The sequence below is a fragment of the Myxocyprinus asiaticus genome, chromosome 4 (assembly GCF_019703515.2).
Source record: "Myxocyprinus asiaticus isolate MX2 ecotype Aquarium Trade chromosome 4, UBuf_Myxa_2, whole genome shotgun sequence".
NCBI classification, from domain to species: domain Eukaryota; kingdom Metazoa; phylum Chordata; class Actinopteri; order Cypriniformes; family Catostomidae; genus Myxocyprinus; species Myxocyprinus asiaticus.
This window is the reverse complement of record NC_059347.1, coordinates 20,465,326-20,484,935: the sequence shown is the minus strand read 5'-3', so window position 1 is coordinate 20,484,935 and position 19,610 is coordinate 20,465,326. Positions and strand designations below refer to the sequence as shown.

The 19,610-nt window shown below is 38.2% G+C and overlaps 1 protein-coding gene and 1 long non-coding RNA gene across 3 annotated transcripts in view; one reads left to right on the top strand and one right to left on the bottom strand.

Annotated features, from left to right (window-relative positions):
• Positions 1-19,610, top strand: part of LOC127433671 (neurogenic locus notch homolog protein 1-like) — a 98,672-nt gene that overhangs the window by 30,455 nt on the left and 48,607 nt on the right. For both annotated transcript variants that reach the window (XR_007895912.1, XM_051685766.1), the window contains exons 5-10: positions 10,547-10,669; positions 10,927-11,160; positions 11,343-11,498; positions 14,574-14,759; positions 15,064-15,177; positions 18,151-18,264. Coding sequence is in view for 1 of the 2 variants with exons in the window: in XM_051685766.1 (XP_051541726.1) it covers positions 10,547-10,669; positions 10,927-11,160; positions 11,343-11,498; positions 14,574-14,759; positions 15,064-15,177; positions 18,151-18,264 (927 nt within the window). In the remaining variant the exon portion in view is untranslated. The remainder of the gene's footprint in view (positions 1-10,546; positions 10,670-10,926; positions 11,161-11,342; positions 11,499-14,573; positions 14,760-15,063; positions 15,178-18,150; positions 18,265-19,610) is intronic.
• LOC127433757 (uncharacterized) overlaps positions 17,681-19,610 on the bottom strand; it is a 59,549-nt gene continuing 57,619 nt past the window's right edge. Inside the window, exon 3 of the long non-coding RNA XR_007895920.1 lies at positions 17,681-17,993. This is a non-coding gene — a long non-coding RNA (uncharacterized LOC127433757). The remainder of the gene's footprint in view (positions 17,994-19,610) is intronic.

Below are 19,610 nucleotides of genomic sequence, written 5' to 3'. Positions count from 1 at the left end.
TCATGATTTGATTTTATTGGAAATAAAGCAAACAATTATATCTTTTTCTACCACAGATGAATCTACATTATCTGTATACTGTATGTATATATAAAACGATGAAAAGGTTTTAGGCAGTTGTGAAAAATGTATAGTGAGGATGTTTTAAAATAATTATTCCAATTATTTTTATCTATCAATTAACTTCATACAAGGTGCAGTAAACATAAAAAAATAAAATAAACCAATATTTGGTGTGACCACCCTATGCCTTTAAAACAGCACCAATTCTCCTAGGTACACTTGAGCACAGTTTTTGTTGTAGTTGTTGGCAGATAGGTGGTCCCAAGCATCTTGGAAAACTTGCCACAGTTCCTCTATGTATTTAGGCTGTCCCAGTTGCTTCTGTACAGTGTCTTCATGTAATCCCAGACTGACTCAATAATTTTGAGATCCGGGCTCTGTTTGCAGGACTCCTTTTTCAAATTCTGTTCTTTTCTATTTGCAAAAGGAATGTTTGGAAATATAAAATTGATATTTAATTTTGATTAAAAAAATTATACTGTTTTTATTTATTTAAACCAATATTATTTATATTAAATATATTAATATTAAAGCTGATGTAATTTCTGCGCCACTAGCGCCACCAAATGGAATTGCAAAAATAAGCGTTGTTTTCAAAACAGCTTTCTGAATACGCACCCTGTCTGCCGTTGGTCAAACAAAGAGATAGTCCTGCCCCCAACTCACGCCATTGGTTGAGTAACATTGTTGGGACGAGTCTAAGCGGGTCGCTCTAAGCAAATAGAGACATTTTCAAAGTGCCACAGAATGACAGTGCTTACAGTTTTCAAGAAAATTAACCTATGAATGGCTTACTAATAACACTGCCTGGCCAAAAAAAAAAAAAAAAAAGTTGCATACTCTAATATTTAGTTCTATTTAGTCTAATATTAGCCTTTAGCTTTGATAACAGCGCACATTCATTGTAGCATTTTTTCGACAACCTTGTGCAACGTCACAACATTTATTTCCGTCCAGAGTTGCATTAATTTTTGGCAGAGATCTTGTATTGATGATGGGTGAGTCAAACCACTAATAGAGTAAATCTGGACTCATCAGATCACATGACCTTTTTCCATTGCTCCACAGTCCAATCTTTATGCTCCCTAGCAAATTGAAGTTGTTTTTTTCCAATTAGCCTCACTAACAAGTGGCTTTCTTGTGGCCACACAGTTGTTTAGTCCCAATCCTGTAAGTTCTCATCACATTGTGCGTGTGGAAATGCTCTTACTTTCACTATTAAACATAGCCGTGAGTTCTACTGTTGGTTTTTGTTTTTACGATGTGACTTCAAGACTTTTAGTGATCTCCAGTCACAGTCATTCAAGATTATTTTCCGATCACAATTCTTCCGCGAAGCTGACGGTTCAACACTATCCTTCCAGTTTTAATAATGCATTGGACAGTTCTTAACCCTATTCCAGTGATTTCAGCAATCTCCTTAGTTGTTTTCTTTGCTTGATGCAGGCCAATAATTTAACCCTTCTGAAACATCTTTTCTACAACCATGGGATACGTCTTCCGACATGGTTGTTTAAGAAATGAGAAGCTACACACTGCATCAGTTAGGGTTAGTTAGAGTTAAGTATCTGCTTATTTAAATCCAAACGGTGACTTTCTTTTTTGGCCAGGCAGTGTAGTTGTCGCTGCATATTAAGCTTGGATAGGAAAAAGTATTTGAACACTGAAAAAGTTACATACATCAGCTTTTACAGGGCTTGACTTTAACTGTTTGGCTCACAGGTCACTGTGGCTTGTGGTTTTCCAAAGTCACTAGCCACTCAGCATTTTCACTAGCCAAAATCCCCATTTTTGCCACCAAAAATGGTTAAAAGTATCAATATTATAGTAACAAACTGTCAATAATCTGTCCATTTGTCCATGGAAATCCAGATTTGAATCCTATTAAACCCCTTTAACCATTCTACTTGCCTTCATGAAAGTTTACCATTGTTCTTTGTTTAACAGTGACATTTGTAATAAGACCACAACCAGACAATGATGGCTCAACATTACTGTGGTTAGCCTAAGGTTGATAGTCTTTCTTAAAAATAAACTATAGTATTTGTCATGAAAAAACTAATAGCATAAACACATTTAGAAACCTTTAAGTACAACTTTCACAGTTAATAATTTCATGGAGCTCAAAAGGAGATGTTAGGTAGATTAAACTCAGTCAACATTCACTTTTATTGCACCTTTTTCCATAAATGACAAAATACTTGAATCTTTTTTCCATTCATGGAAGAAAGAAAGTCCTACCAATCTGGATCAAGATAAAGGTGAGTGAATGATGAGGGAATAATTATTAACAATAAAAATGAAGTGTTATAGATTCACCCTAATCAATTTAATATGCATCTAAACCAGTTACTAGTTAGTGTTACTGCATTAAAAACATTTTAGTGTGTGATGATGTGTATTTTGAAAACCTTGTAATCGATGTTGATGCCTGGCACACTGTTGTCTCTTTACCTCATCAGTGCTGTTTAATGTCAGGGCTGTCTAGCAGTTTGAGAGTTTTGTCTTCAGTAGATTCTCAGTAGAAATCAAGTGGGTCACATAGGTTTTGTGGTCTCCGCCAGCCACCCCGATATCAAGTGAAGCCGAGTGAATCATGCAAGTTTGGCTCTGCGCTGTCCCAGAGCTCTGGTGAGCTCATCTCTGGAGCATGTTGACGTGCGCTGCTGCGGTTCACGTGAAAGCACACTTCATTCACATGTGCATATAAGTTATGAGAGGCATACTGATTTAGTGCTTATAAGGCGCTGATTAATACACTTAAATTTGCTACATCTGCTGATTTAATTTCAGTAGTAAAAAAATGGCTTTAGAATTGGTAATTCATTATTTGAATCAGTTCAAACTCAACAATTTGTTCATGTTATCACTCAAAAATGTTCACTTAAGTTCCCAGGTTGCATTTTTATGTGTTAAAATGTTTATAAGAAAATATGTAGGTAAATTATATGTAGGTAAAAAGAAATAGCTCTGTATTAATGTGCAGGGCTTGACATTAACACATGTTAATGCCAAATGCAGGTAGAAATCGGCAGTGGCGGGTAACTCTGTTACCCTTACTTGCCACTTTGGCGCATGGCGGAACAATTTAAACATCCCTGTCTTAATGCTTTCATATTTGCAATTACCAAAACAGGAAGGGGATAGTGAAACTAGTCTAATGACACAGTCTTTTTTGCTATTAACACTTTTTATTGATTCATATATATATAAAAACAGAATATACATATATACAGAAACTTTAACCCCCATTACAGTATAAAAATCAACAAGCAAAGAGAAAAGAAAGAATTCCACAAAGGACAGAATCCACAATTACTACCATAATTTTATTTGTCTCCACATGGTCCTCACTGAGAGCCTTACAGAAAGGACAAATACCTGTCCCATTTCTTACCAAACACGTCCAATCTGCCCAACTGTTTATACAACATCCTTTTAAATGCCGCCACCCTGCCCAATTCGGTGAACCGTTCTTGAAATGAGGGAGCGCCAATTGACTTCCATCCTCTAAGAATTATTTGTCTGCCGATCATTATGCTAGTTTGGACCCAGTTTTTATTATATTTGTCACCTAGTTTAATAACCACCCCATCACCCAATATACATTGTCTGGAGCAGAATGAAATTAGAGTATCTAAAACCTCACAGATAAAATTCTTGACACAAGAAGCGCAGAACCACAGAGCATGGACTATGTTTCCATCCTCCAACTGATATCGGTAGCAGGTAGGTGTGTCTTTTAGACCAAGCCTAAACAATCTAGAGGGAGTCCAGTGGAAACTATGCAAAATCTTAATAGGTGAATAGGTGTACACTTGCATCCCTAGACATGGTTTTAAAAAAAAATATTATACTCCCACTCCCCATCCTCCAATAATATGTTCAAATCTCTTTCCCGTAACCTCTTAAGAGCTGTTAAGGCCCCATCAGCAAGACTCTGAATCAGTGAGGAATAATACACTGAAGCTTTATGCCACTTTCCAAAGGCTGTGAGCACCATACAAAGAGTAAAGCAAATGGCACAACTGTAAATATCTGAAAAATTGAGACCTAGAAATCCCAAATTGCTGTGTTATATTTTTAAATGATCTCAAAGCTCCATTTTCATAAAGGTCACCAAGTGTAGCAACACCCCTCTCCATCCATTCTTTCCAGCAAAAGGGGGACTTGTTAATACATAATTTAGGGTTCAGCCATATGCTTGAGAAAACATTTAGGTAAATATCAAAATTGAACAAACGGAAAACCTAAGTGTGAAATAATGGGATGCATTTTTACTTCTCCAGGCAGTTTGATAGAAAGACTTTGCAATGGCGAGATTGGGGCAAGGATTGCTTGTTCAATGTTGTACCAGGGAAGAGACCAGTGAGCCAAGTGTCTAAGATTAAAAGCATACAAATAAAATAAAATTTCAGGGAGGCCTAAACCTCCTTTGTGAATTGGTCTATGTAACTTACTGAAATGAAACCGAGGTTGTTTACCATTCCAAATAAAGGACTTAGATAGTCTATCAAATTGTTTAAAGATAAATTCCTTCTTTTTATAGGGTGCCCCAGCCCATTAACATTCCATGTGGAGAGAAACATTTTACCTATATCAAAGTGTGACACATTGACATGTAAAGATAAATTGTGTACCCAAGGCAAAATTATATAGAGCACTTCCCAACATTGATGTAACAATCAAATCCTGAACAACCCACAGAACAGAAAAAAAATGCGCTTCAACCCCGACTGTCCATGCATGCTCACAAGAATTTCTGCAACACTATTGCTTCCGGATTGCTTAAGTCCGATGTTTTTTTATTTTGTTTTGTTTTTTAACATAAACCGTGCCATTAAATTGCACAAAAATATATTCCATAAAATCAGCCACAGTTAATAATCACATCGAACCCACAAACTGAACAAATTAACTCAACAATAAGTCAATAAAGGGAGAAAGATAAAAAAGGAAGAAAGAAAAAAAGAGTAGAGCAAGAGTCAGTGGGCAGCCAACAGAATAACAAACCCTCTCAGGCTGCATCAGTAAAATGCACGATATGTAGTCTGCATTGTTGATCGAGTGCAGGAAAATTACCCACTCACACCACTGATTTAATGAAGGCCATAGCTTGTCATGGGCATGTAAAAGTCTTGGGATCACTCTTGGTGTCAGTTCTCAGCTTAGCAGGAAAAAGCAGTGCGAAACCCACCTTCTGTTAGTGAAGCAATTTTTTACACTTTTTGAATCCATCGCGCTTCACTTGTGTCGCACTAGCAAAGTCCAGAAAACCATGATGTTGTGGTCCTCCCAGCACAACTTGCCTTTATTCCTCGCAACTCATAGAACAAAGTCTCTGTCAGCCGACCGCAAGAATCTTGCAGGGATATATCGGGTCTGTCACCCACCACGGGAAGCTGATTAAAAACTCTATGGGCATGTTCAATTTCAAGATGGCGGTCTGCTGTGTCGATCAAATATTTGACCTTCTTTTCCCTCTATACGTCTGCTCCGATTTTCCATATCCTCTAGTTTTTCCCATACGCGTTCCACATCAGCTTTGGTAACAGGCGGGTTAGCCTGTAGCTCTCTATCGGCCGACTCCAGAAACTAGACCCGTTTTTCAACATCGTCCATTCTTGTGATCAGGGTAGAGAGTTTTGCCTCGTGCTTGCTCTACGTATTTTCAAGGAGCACAATACGACGGTACTTGAACAAAAATGAGCTGCATGGTCGAGTTGCAAGAAAGAAGCCAATGCCACAAAAAAGCCCGATTACAATATGCCCGACAACACCTTGACATGCCTCACAGCTTCTGGCACACTGTAATTTGGAGTGACGAGACCAAAATAGAGCTTTATGGTCACAACCATAAGTGCTATGTTTGGAGAGGGGTCAACAAGTATTGTGCTCCTTGAAACAACCACGCCGTCTTTTTCCAGAGCAGCCTGTATTTCTCCTGAGGTTACCTGAGGGTTTTTCTTTGTATCCCGAACAATTCTTCAGTTATGGCTGAAATCTTTCTTGGTCTACCTGACCTTGGCTTGGTATCAAGAGATCCCCGAATGTTCCACTTCTTCATAAGTGATTGAACAGTACTGACTGGCATTTTCAAGGCTTTGGATATCTTTTTATATCCTTTTCCATCTTTATAAAGTTCCATTACCTTGTTACGCAGGTCTTTTGACAGTTCTTTTCTGCTCCCCATGGCTCAGTATCTAGCCTGCTCAGTGCATCAACGTGAGAGCTAACAAACTCATTGACTATTTATACACAGACACTAATTGCAATTTTAAAAACCACAGGTGTGGGAAATTAACCTTTAATTGCCATTTAAACCTGTGTGTGTCACCTTGTGTGTCTGTAACAAGGCCAAACATTCAAGGGTATGTAAACTTTTGATCAGGGCCATTTGGGTGATTTCTGTTATCATTATGATTTAAAAAGGAGCCAAACAACTATGTAATAATAAATGGCTTAATATGATCACTATCCTTAAATAAAAGACAGTTTTTTTTGAATGATCAGTCATATTTTCAAAATCAATGCCAAAATTTCACAAATACTGCCAGGGTATGCAAACTTTTGAGCACAACTCTATACAGTATGTTGTCTACCCTAGTGATTATGTGATTACATATTTAGTCAACTTGTGCTGACACATCCCCTTCCTTGGCTTAAAAGGCGTTAACCATGGTAACAATTAAAAGCCTTGACATAGGAAGACAGTTGTGGCAGATCTCTGTCTCCCCTACCAAGGAGGAAGCAGGAGCCGAGTGGACAGTTCATGGAAGACTTTTAATTACACACAGTTCACTCAGACACAACATACAAAGTGCTATCTAGCACACACGTGCCGGCAGACACACACAAAGCTCCGTGTGATGCTCACAGTGTTGACCTTCCCGGCCCAACGCAGAATGCACACGTTTGCGAGCTGTGTGCAACTCTCTCTCTCCCTCACTGGCGTCTCCGGCTCCTCTTTATCCCTCTCCCGGCTGATTAGGATAACTCAGTGCCAGGCATCCATCCTTACGGCCCGGCCACGCCCTCCTCGTTACAACAATTTTAAAAATGCTCACAAATCTATAACTAGCTTTGAAAATCATCTCTCACGGCTTGAATCTTAGAAGAGCTTTTAATCATAATGAAGGCTTTAAATGACATCAGTTGCATAATAATTGAGGTAATTAAATGACAGATCAATGGCAGCCTCTTAGCTTTGATCACCCAGAGGAAATTCACTCAGCTTATTTTGACTCACACATGTCCTGTTGATGACATATGTTCCAGAGGCAAGACAAATGATACCGGCCTGCTATCCGGGTCAGCACTCGAGGCAGAGATTTTAGATGAGCTCAGTGAGTTTGCAATAACAATGCAGTATCAGTGTTTCCCACATCTATGGGACACAGAACAGACTACCTCTCCCAGACTGCTCTCCTCTCAACCTGATATAAGCCCAGCCTAGCTATATCTGTAGCTGTAACTCCCATTGTAGCTCAGTATGTGTGTGTATGTGAACAGGCCAACAGGAAAATATTTGCACTTATCGTGAGGAAGTGTCTGAAGGACAACATCCTTTTACTGGTGAGCTGGGTTAGAGTCAGTGTTGGGAGAATGAAATCTACACACACACACACACACATTGCCTTGAGTCACTTCAGTGGACCTTGTACCTTGCCAGGCAGTACAGTACATAAGTTAAACCTCAGCCAGTCAGTCGGTTATTATCGCAAAATAAACTCAGACAGGGTGATCAGGACTGAAGGGGTTTATGTTGCTATAACAACCGGCTGACTGTACATTGTCCTGCTTATTAAACAGCTACTTACCAAATAAACAAATAAATGGACATAAAACATTGATTTGCATTGAAATTATGTAATAATGTGAGAAGAAATAAATCAGCTGAAATCCACCTTTGGTTTTGCATCGGAGTCTGTCTGACTGCTCATTATGCATCTTATTACAAGACTACTTGCCAAATAAATAAATACAAGCACATGAAACAATGATCTGAGTTGAAATTATTTTATTAGCTTACTTGTAGAGTTCACACAGTGATCCGAGAAGCAGGAAAGATGGCTCGCAATACCCAGATGAGCGGCCTGATATGTCGATGTGCGGTTGTTACTGAGAAATATTAGACCGCTAGATGGCACCATTGACCAATCAGAATAGAGTATTCCTTAGAGCTGTGTAATAAAAGATGCATCTGGGAAAAACAGTTCAACCATTTTTTCGTCCTTTCTTTGTGTTTTATTACTTTTTTTGCAGTCTATTATGCAGTAACTGTCACAGTTTGTAGCAGCAGAGGCAGGACCCAAACGCAGAGTGAAGACAAAGGGGTTTTATTTATACAAAAAGGGAACAAAACCAAACATAAACTACCCCGTAGGGGAAAACACAGTCCAAGCTGGTAGCCCACTGAAGCTGGGCTGGGGCAGATGAACTGGATACAGGACCGACTGGAACCTGCAGGACTGACTAGGAACAGGGACAAGAAACAATACTGACATGAACACGAAACAAGATGAACTGGCACTGGACAGCACACACGAGGAGACTAAAATAGGGAGAGAAATCAAACACGTTAACAAGGAGGGCAGGTGTAACTAATCAACTAATAATGGGCAAACAAGGAGGTGGGACATGACACAGACTGAGAGACATGAGGCTAACAGAAACAAAACAAAACCACGTGCTCTCACAAAACACAGACACCCGAATGGCACAAGCGCACATCGCCAAGACAATAAGGCAATATGCGCTCATGCCAACCGACCGATAAGTCGAGAGAATGCACGGCAACGACAATAAAGCAGTGCCGTGCATTCTCGCACAAGACAAAGCCTGAGCGTACATCTCTAGGCAAACACCAAGTGATGCACGCAACAGGCGACAACATGAGACAAGACACCTGTGCGAGAGTTCGGCCACAAATAAACCCGATATCTCAGACCGAAGTGACCGAACCTCAGCACAATGAGAAGACAGGTTGTGACCCAGGCACGCAGCACAAAGCAAGCGCAATGCGAATTGCACCCGTGGTCACGAGAGACAGACATAAACTATTGACACGAGTGCATGCTGCCATGTTGACATAAGCGCAATGCACTCACGGCAATAAAGACAGAACATGGAGCATGAGTGTCCGGATCCCGACACCAACCGAAACTGATCCAGACAGGGAAGTCAGGACCCAGACACCATGCTCCGGACATGAAACACAAGACCGACCGAATAGCACACGGCAGAGAAACTACAACTGAAGCCGTGCGCTCACACAAAGATAGAAAACAAAACACAAGACAGACATAGAACAATGATCATGACAGGATTGTGACAGTAACACACTGACATACTGTAGTGATTGATGTAGTATGTTGTCATGAAATCAGAGACACTCCCCTTGAAATTTGAACACAACTGGTCACAAGAGACACATTTAAGATTATTGTATGGTAATACCAGATGGAAACAGAAGTGCGTCTTAGCTGACCACATGTGATCGGATCACAGAAAACGCATCTTAATACCAGGTGCAAACAGGGCCATAATGTACTCACCCTCATGTTGTTCCAAAAAGTATGACTTTCTTTCTTCAATGGAAGAAGAGGCAACATGTTTGCCTCAGTCACAATTCACTTTCATTACATCTTTTTTCCATATAATGAAAGTGATGAAATGGTCACTGCTGCTGTCATTCTGCCAAAAATATCCTTTTTAATTCCATTGAAGAAAGATAGTCATGCAGAAACAACATGAAGGTGAGTAAATTTTGACAAAATTTTCATTTTTTCAGTCAGTCATTTAAAAACAACAATTGTTGACCAAATTGATGTACAATATGACCAAAATTAAAATAAAGCATTAGGAGACATAACAAGATACACACAACAACATCATTATGACACAAAAAACAGAGTAGCACTGCTACACTCACGTAATTCCATAAGCTACAGAGAAAAGGTAAGTTTTAAGGAGTGATTTAAAAACATGAGTATACATTTTTGGGTGAACTATCCCTTCAACAGTTTCTGAAAAAAATCCTAACCGCGTATTCTGGAGTGAAATGGTAGGAAATTGTGGTTTGAGTCGGTTGAGTCGTTTTCGTTGGTGCCTCCATGTGAGACCTGGTACTGCCAATCTTCTCAGAAGAGGAAGACCGTTGACCGCAACAGCAGTAACGACTGTTCTCGAATGTAATTGGGAGTTTCACAAACACTTTATCCCTTTGTTGACACTGGGAAATAAATTAGCATGTTTGTGTTTAAGGATTTGTTTTGCGCGATCTGATATAAATATTTAGTCCATTGTGAGACAACATGAATTCTGTCAACAAACTGTTCCTCAGATATTTGTAATCCATGTCAGTTTAACATGGCTTACATATTCAGTGCTGATTTTATTATTAACACAATTTGGAAGGTCTGAAACCTTTTAAAGATCGATTTTTAACCATATTTGGGTTATATTACCTCATTCTTTCCAGGCTTTAGTGGTCAGAATTGTGAGGAGAACATTGATGACTGCCTAGACCACCATTGCCTGAATAGAGGAACATGTGTCGATGGAGTCAACACTTACAATTGCCAGTGCAAGCCAGAGTGGACAGGTACTAATTATTTCATGTTTAATACATGTTTAAGCAATAATGCATGCCAGGCCTTGCTACATTGGAAATATATATTTACAAAAATAACATGACCTTAAGTGCCTTACTTCTAAAAACAGTTTCTACAAAATAAAAATAGTAATGCACAAAAAGCACCATCCATCCACTTAAGGATGTACTGTAGTCCCTGGCATTTAATTTGGGGTCCATATAGTGTTTTAAAACTAATGGTTGTATACTGCATGCTAATTCCTCAGGTCAGTTTTGTACTGAAGACGTCAATGAGTGCGATTTGATGCCCAATTCCTGTCAGAACGGTGGCACCTGCTTGAACACGCTGGGTGGATATCACTGTGTGTGTGTGAACGGCTGGACAGGGGATGACTGCAGTGAGAACATCGATGACTGCGCAGATGCTGCCTGCCACACAGGAGCCACATGTCATGATCGGGTGGCCTCCTTCCTCTGCGAATGCCCTCACGGTCGCACAGGTGTGCATAGCTTTTTTCAACAACATGTTTTTCATGGCTTCTTTCTCACGGAGTCATGGTTTGTGGCACTAATTTCTGTTATTCGAGTAAGCTTTGTGCAAATCTACTGAGCATAATTTAAAATCTGCTGTGCAAGATGTGTTAAGCAACTGACAATTAAGGTTTGCTTTAATTTGGTTTAGGTCTGCTGTGTCACTTGGACGATGCTTGTATTAGTAACCCCTGTCAGAAAGGCTCAAACTGTGATACCAATCCAGTCAACGGCAAGGCCATCTGTACCTGTCCACTGGGTTATGTTGGCCCAGCTTGTGATCAAGATGTTGATGAATGCTCGCTGGGTGAGAATTGGCCTCTTTTTAAAAAGCGAATATTTACAGTTCATTTTCTCTGTAAACGGTGTCAGTACTGTTGTGGAAGTTTTTTGGACATGTTACCATTCTAAGACCATGGTTTCTTCTACACCTACCATCACAATATCATGTTTTTGGACATGTAATATGGTAGTACCATGGTATTCATTTAAAGAGATAGTTCACCCAAAAATGTAAATTCTCTTATCATTTACTCAACCTCATGCCATCTCAGATGTGTATGACTTTCTTTCTTCTACTGAACACAATCAAAGATTTTTAGAAGTATTTCTCAGCTTTTTAGGTCCATAAATGGGTGCCAAAACTTTGAAGCTCCAAAATCCACATAAGGGCAAAATAAAAGTACTCCAGATGACTCTGGTGGTTAAATCCATATATTCTGAAGTGATTTTATAGGCATGGGTGAGAAACAAATCAAAATTTAAGTATTTTTATTTTACCATAAATTCTCCTCCCTGCCTTTCACTTTCTCATTCTTCTTCTTCTGTTTTTGGTGATTCACATCCTTCTGAACACATGAATTTAACAACTGGAGTAATACGGATTACTTTTATGATCCCTTTATGTGGATTTTTGAGTTTCAAAAGTTTGGCACCCATTCACTTGCATTGTGAGGACCTACAGAGCTGAAATATTCTTCTAAATATCTTAATTTCTGTTCTGCAGAAGAAAGAAAGTCATACACATCTGGGATGGGATGAGGGTGAGTAAATCATGAGAGAATTTTCATTTTTGGGTGAACTATTCTTTTAAGGTACTGCACCTTGAATTACATGCAAATCATTCAGTATCAGAGTCAGAAATGAACTTTTTTCCGATGTAATTGATTGTCAGTGGCATTTTACTGTACCTGTATGAAAGCCATACTGAAACACTTTTGTAATCAATTTATGTCAAATACTTCAATTGAATCAATTAATTTATAGGAATGTCAACAGCATTTGTGGCATAATATTGATTACTGCAAAAATTTATTTCAACGTGTCCCTCCTTTTCTTTAAAAAATTCAAAAATCTGGGTTACAGTGAGGTACTTAATGGAAGTAAATGACAATGGAAGTAAATAGGGCCAATCCCTAATCATTAAAATATTCACTGTTTCAAAAAGATAGCCAGAAGACCTAAACACTATACGTGTTAACATGATTTTAGTGTGATAAAATCGCTTACTAACCTTTTATGTGTAAAGTTATATCCAATTTTACAACTTTGTTGCCATAATGACGTAATGCCTTAAACCCTAAAACCCTGAAATGACCATCACAATGTGGATTTAAACAAATGCACAGCTCAAATAATATATGACTTTTTACAGAATAGTTAATGTAATGCTTTTATAAAAATTGTAACCTTCACATTTCACTTCCATTGTAAGTACCTCACTGAAACTTCGGTTTTTGCTTTTCTTTTTTTTTAAAGAAAAGGAGGGACAAGTATGAATAAATTTTTGTGGTAATCAGCATTATGCCAAAAATGCTGTAGATTGAGCTTGACTTTTTTTAACCACTTCACAGTGGTTAATTCATATTAGCAAACTATAATTTTTCCAACAAGTTTTTACAGACAGATTGTTTCACTTTTTATTGACTATATCAAAATTCCAGTGGGTCAGAAGTTTACATTCACTAAGTTAACTTTGCCTTTAAGCAGCTTGGAAATTTACAGAAAATGATGTCAAGCCTTTAGACAATTAGCTTCTGATAGGGGGTGTACGGAATTGGAGGTGTACCTGTGGATGTATTTTAAGGCCTACCTTCAAACTCAGTGCCTTTTTGCTTGACATCATGAGGAAATCAATAGAAATCAGCCAAGACCTCAGAAAAAAAATTGTGGACCTCCATAAGTCTGGTTCATCCTTGGGAGCAATTTCCAAACGCCTGAAGGTACCACGTTCATCTGTACAAACAATAGTACACAAGCATAAACACCATGGGACCACACAGCCATCATACCGCTCAGGAAGGAGACGCATTCTGTCTCCTAGAGATGAGGATGGGGGTGGCAGCATCATGGTGTGGAGGTGCTTTGCTGCAGGAGGGACTGGTGCACTTCACAAAAAAGATGGCATCATGAGGAAGGAAAACTATGTGGATATATTGAAGCAACATCTCAAGACATCAGCCAGGAAGTTAAAGCTCGGTCACAAATGGTCTTCCAAATGGACAATGACCCCAAGCATACCTCCAAAGTTGTGGCAAAATGGCTTAAGGACAACAAAGTCAAGGTATTGGAGTGGCCATCACAAAGCCCTGACCTCAATCCGATAGAAAATTTGTGGGCAGAACTGAAAAAGTGTGTGCGAGCAAGGAGGCCTCCAAACCCGACTCAGTTACACCAGTTCTGTCTGGAGGAATGGGCCAAAATTCCAGCAACTTATTGTGAGAAGCTAGTGGAAGGCTACCCAAAACATTTGACCCAAGTTAATCAATTTAAAGGCAATGCTACCAAATACTAACAAAGTGTATGTAAACTTCTGACCCACTGGGGATGTGATGAAAGATATAAAAGCTGAAATAAATAATTCTCTCTACTATTATTCTGACTTTTCACATTCTTAAAATAGTGATCCTAACTGACCTAAGACAGGGAATGTTTTCTATGATTAAATGTCAGGAATTGTGAAAAACTGAGTTTAAATGTATTTGGCTAAGGTGTATGTAAACTTCTGACTTCAACTGTACATATTCAACAACAATGCAGATATTTGACAGTTACAGGTCACTCCGCTGTCTGCAGAGGCACTAAGCAATCACAAGATTGGCCTAGAATAGAATTTTGAAATATATTGATCCACTGTTTGATATTAGATAATAAGCATAGGAATTCACCACAGGTTTTTTTCCCCTCCATATTTTAAATATCTGGGGAATTTTTTGTCACACGAGCCCTAGTTAATTTTTGACCATATTCAGAATTATATACCAAAGTACCATGGAATTACAATCTGATGCTATCCACAGGTACCTCCACAGTTCGTTTTGTAAGGAATGTTTGAAAAGAAAATGTTTTTTGTTTTTTTTCTTCTTCACTATCTCTGTTCTAGGTGCAAACCCTTGTGAACATGCTGGAAAGTGTATCAACACAAAAGGCTCCTTCCAGTGTAAATGTCAGCAGGGATATGTGGGAGCTCGATGTGAACTGGACATAAATGAGTGCATGTCCAATCCATGCCAGAATGATGCTACATGTTTGGATCAAATCGGAGGCTTCCACTGCATTTGCATGCCAGGTAACCAAAAGACTCTGTTCCTTTATAGATATAAAATCTCATCAAGAAGAACATTCACAACATTAAAGCAATGGCTGTGTCCAAAACCTGAGAAATTGGTGATGTCATTACCACACATGACCAACCTGAGTTTCAATAATTAGTTCCTTGGGGTCTTAATACTAATGATACTGATTCCTGATTACATACAGTAAAGCTCACACATTTGGTTTATTATACACAAAAAGAAACACTGATGGCATCGCTAAGACATGCTGAATTCTCTTGCTAAAAATTTAGCTTTTTCCCCTATGCTAATTGGCAGGCTACGAGGGAGTCTTCTGCCAGATCAATAACGATGAGTGCGCCAGCATGCCCTGCCTCAACAATGGGAAGTGCATCGACAAGATCAACAACTACCAATGCGAGTGCCCCACAGGTGAGCACACAGGGGTCAATCACCCCCCAAGACAGAACAGAGAGAAGAACACTAATCCTGCCTTGAGGCAGGCTTTCCCAGCCCTGGCTAAAATACTCCCAATTATCCTTATGGAAGCTTCTAGAAAGTTTTAATTTCAGCCAGTCTTTGCTTGAATGAGTTCAGATGTATATTTAATTTATGCATAGCAAAGTACTCTTTATTGCTTTTATACTGCATTTATAGCATAATGTAAGATAAATATAGATTGATTTGTCCCAAAATGAAATTATGTCAGTTATTTGTTTATGGAAGCAAAATCGTTAAAGTGTGTGTGTGTGTGTGTATGTATATGTATAGACAGAAGTTTACATACACCTTAGCCAAATACATTTAAACTCAGTTTTTCACAATTCCTGACATTTAATCATAGAAAACATTCCTTATCTTAGGTCAGTTAGGATCACTACTTTATTTTGAATGAATGTCAGTATAATAGTAGAGAGAATGATTTATTTCAGCTTTTATTTCTTTCATCACATTACCAGTGGGTCAGAATTTTACACACACTTTGTTAGTATTTGGTAGAATTGCCTTTAAATTGTTTAACTTGGGTCAAATGTTTTGGGTAGCCTTCCACAAAATTCCATACAGTGTGTGTGTATGTGTGTATATATATATATATATATATATATATATATATATATATATATATATATATATATATATATATATATATATACACACACACACATACACTACTGGTCAAAAGTTTTGAAACACTCATTCTTTATTATAATTTTTTTTTTTTTCCCACATTTTAGAATAATAGTAAAGTCATCAAAACTATGGAATAATAGAAATGGAAATATGGGAATTATGTTGTGACTAAAAAAATCCAAAATAAATCAAAACTGTGTTATATTTTAGCATCTTCAAAGTAGTCACCCTTTGCCTAGATTTTGCAAACATGTACTCTTGACATTTTGAGGTATCACCCTGGGATGATTTTTAAACAGTACTGAAGGAGTTCACGTCTATGTTGGGCACTTAGTGGCCGCTTTTCTTTATTATTTGGTCCAAGTCATTCATTTCAACAATTTTTATTTTTTATTTTTTTTTATTACATTTTAGATTTATAATGAAATAAATTAATATGGTGGAACACTTTTGACCGGTAGAGAGTGTGTGTGTGTGTATATATATATATATATATATATATATATATATATATTTGTGAAAATGTTTATTTTTAATATAATTAATTGTATTTAATTTGAAAAATGTAATTTTTGTAAGTTTGTATTACTTAACTTTTATTACATCAAAACATTTTGAAATGTTGTTTACAGATGTCCAACATTTTTTTTATGTTTGATTTATACATTTTTTTGTAGAGGTACTTTCTCCCTCTAGTGTGATTCACTTTGATCCTTTGACCAGTTCCAGCAACGTGAAAGTTATTTTGGTGAAAATGTAGCATGCACCCCATAAAGAGATCAAAGGCAGGTTTGTGAACAGGGCTCTTCTTATTGGAAAAAAACACATTTAGGATGCAGAGGAATTCATGCATAAATGAAAGGGGGTACAGTGGAGGTACAATATCAGGCGTGATGTGGTTGTGTGAGTAGAGGGGCCTACAGGGACTCCCCAAGAGTGGTGTAGAAGTGATAAGCTGAAGAAGTGGAGGCTAGGCCCCTTCACAGTTTCAGATGGAAATCAGAGCCCCTTTTCAGCATGCAATGCAGGGCTCCTTTTCAGTAGTGTAAACACTGAATCTATGGCAACCATAATGGCGCTTTTTTAAATGTGGCATTTGAGAAGTTCGGAAGAAATTTCTGTTTTCTTGAAGTTGCATACAGCAGACCTTAATTACAGATAGCAGTGGGTCTCTGGAAATGGCATGTGCTGGTTAAGAATTAAGTATTGGTGGCTAAGGCAAGTATTAACCCTTAGTATTAAACTTGGGTGATATCTCAAATTGTGTGGCATGTTGAGAAGAGCTGTGCAATTACTTTTCTAACTGTTTGGACGTACGATTTTTGCCTGGCAGACAATAAAATAGGTTTTAAAAAATCCTTTAGACTTACATTTACGGAGGGAATCGAGCCATATGTAGCAGCCACAATATCATAGAGACTTGGGATATTTTGACTTGAGCCACCTAGCAACCACCTAAACAACAAGCAGCCCCCTAGCACTACCCTATCAACCTCAGAGAACACCCTTGCATCCCCTTGCTATGCCAGAACAACCTTTCAGATAACCTTAGCAACACGCCAGCAGATACCTAGCAATGCCTTAGCTCCTCCTTGAACACCTTAAGAATCATCTAGCAATGCCCAAGCAAACATCCATAACACTTTTGCATGGGCAAGCCCCACTCTAAAATCATTAATCTAGTTGTTTTATTTATTGTGTTAGAAGCCCCATAAGTCTCAGCACTGATGGATTTGTAGCCTTAATGTGTTCAGACTGTATATTTGAACAGCAGACATCTTTAATGGATGAAAATAACTGAGGGAGAAAGCACAAATGTTGGGGGTTCCTGAGCAACGGGGGAGCTGAATAGCAAGAGGTCAGGGGTTACGTGGGGCTCTTTTGGTGAGACAGACGTAGAGAAGGAGAGAGGCGAGGCTGGGTTGGAGAATGCGCATTGTGATGGAAAACTTTTATGGGACAAAGGAGGCAACCGGCATGGCTTGGCATTCCATTGAATAGACAGTTCCTCTTTTGTCTGGTGCCCTTGGGCAGAAGGACTTGGAAGGTTTTCTACCCCCCTTCTACCAATTCTCCCCTTCTTACTATGATGGTTTGTTGAGAAGCAGCTTGAAAACCTGAGAAAGGGAGAAGGAAAGCAGAATATTAATGAATGCTAGACGAGTGTGGAGGAATGAAGCCAGTGCAAACTAAAGAAATCATTTTAATGTCCCCCTCCCCATTCCCCCTTTGTCTTCTCCCTCTCCCCACACCTCCTCCTGTTTCACCCCTCAGGATTCTCTGGTAGCCAGTGCCAGTTCGACATCGATGAGTGTGCGAGCACCCCCTGTAAAAATGGGGCCAAGTGTATTGATGGGCCTAACAAGTACACCTGCCAGTGCACTGAAGGTATGAAGAGTCACTTGGTTGTTTTGTTACTTCTTAAAAAAAAAAATTTTTTCTATAAAACAGGGAAATAATACATTTAGTACAACATCTAAAGTTTTGTAGAACAACTGCTAGTCTCCCATTGAATGACAATATCACCCTGTATCTCATGAATACAAATATATTGATAACATTCCTATGTTCATGAAAAATCTGGAAATATCTGGGAATTTTACATTTTTGATGTCGAGGCCTGAAAAAGTTGTGGATATTAAAAATAATGGACCTCATTCATGAAACTTTCATAGATATATGAGTAAATTCTGGTTATTTTTGCGTAAAATGGACCTTCACGAAAGCTTTCCTTCCGATTCACAAACACTTTGTACACCCCAGATTTGTTGGTTAAACGTGCATGTTAGAGAATTCCAAATATTTGGAAATACGGGGTGTGTGCATATGCCATTCACAATTATCATAATCCACGCCCATGAAAATGCCCTATAAGGAAGGTATCGGACACACTAAATTCAAATAGGGAAATGCGGAACAGTAATGAAAGGGTTTTAAAATGATGACAGAACTTACTGTCATCGTATGTTCTGGCTGCAATCGAATAGTCCAAAGAAGTTAAAAAAAAATTGTTTTTTTTTTTTTTGACATGAATGTTTAGTGAAAAAAAAAATCAGTTCATGTCAGCAGGAGGAGGTCCATCACCATTAACCTTATCTGGTTCAGTTGAGCGCATCACCATCATCATTGGTGAAACTTCTCAGGTATAGGCTAAATTATAATGGTAACAGTAATATACTTCCCTTGCAACTGGTAGAATCTTTAGCGAAATGAATAGAATGCCTGAAGAAGGTCTTTGACCAAAACGCTGTGAACTAATAAAGATTTGCTAGCTAAATGACAGTGTGCGGGAATTTTTCTATTTTTTTCCGTTGTATTGTGAACGCACATTCACGCGATATGTTTATTTATAGATTTAACAGCATTAACACCATACGTTATCAACTGAATGTGATTTATAGATCCCTATACTGAAATAGTAAACCTAAATTATAAAGCTCATATCAAAAGAAGAAACTGTCCAACCAGTCACATTTGAGGACATTCTTTGTTTTTGTTTTGTTTGTTTGTTTGTTTGTTTTCGAAAATGCCAAGCACTCATGCTCGAAAAATTATATAAAAAGTAAGAAGTAGGATTGGGAATAAACTGTACTTGGGAAGTAATTAATGCAAGCATCAAAGAAACGTTTTCAATTAAGCATATGGTTTAAAAAGAAAAAAAAAGGTTACTTTTACTCCTTTAATATATATATATATATATATATATATATATATATATATATATATATATATAT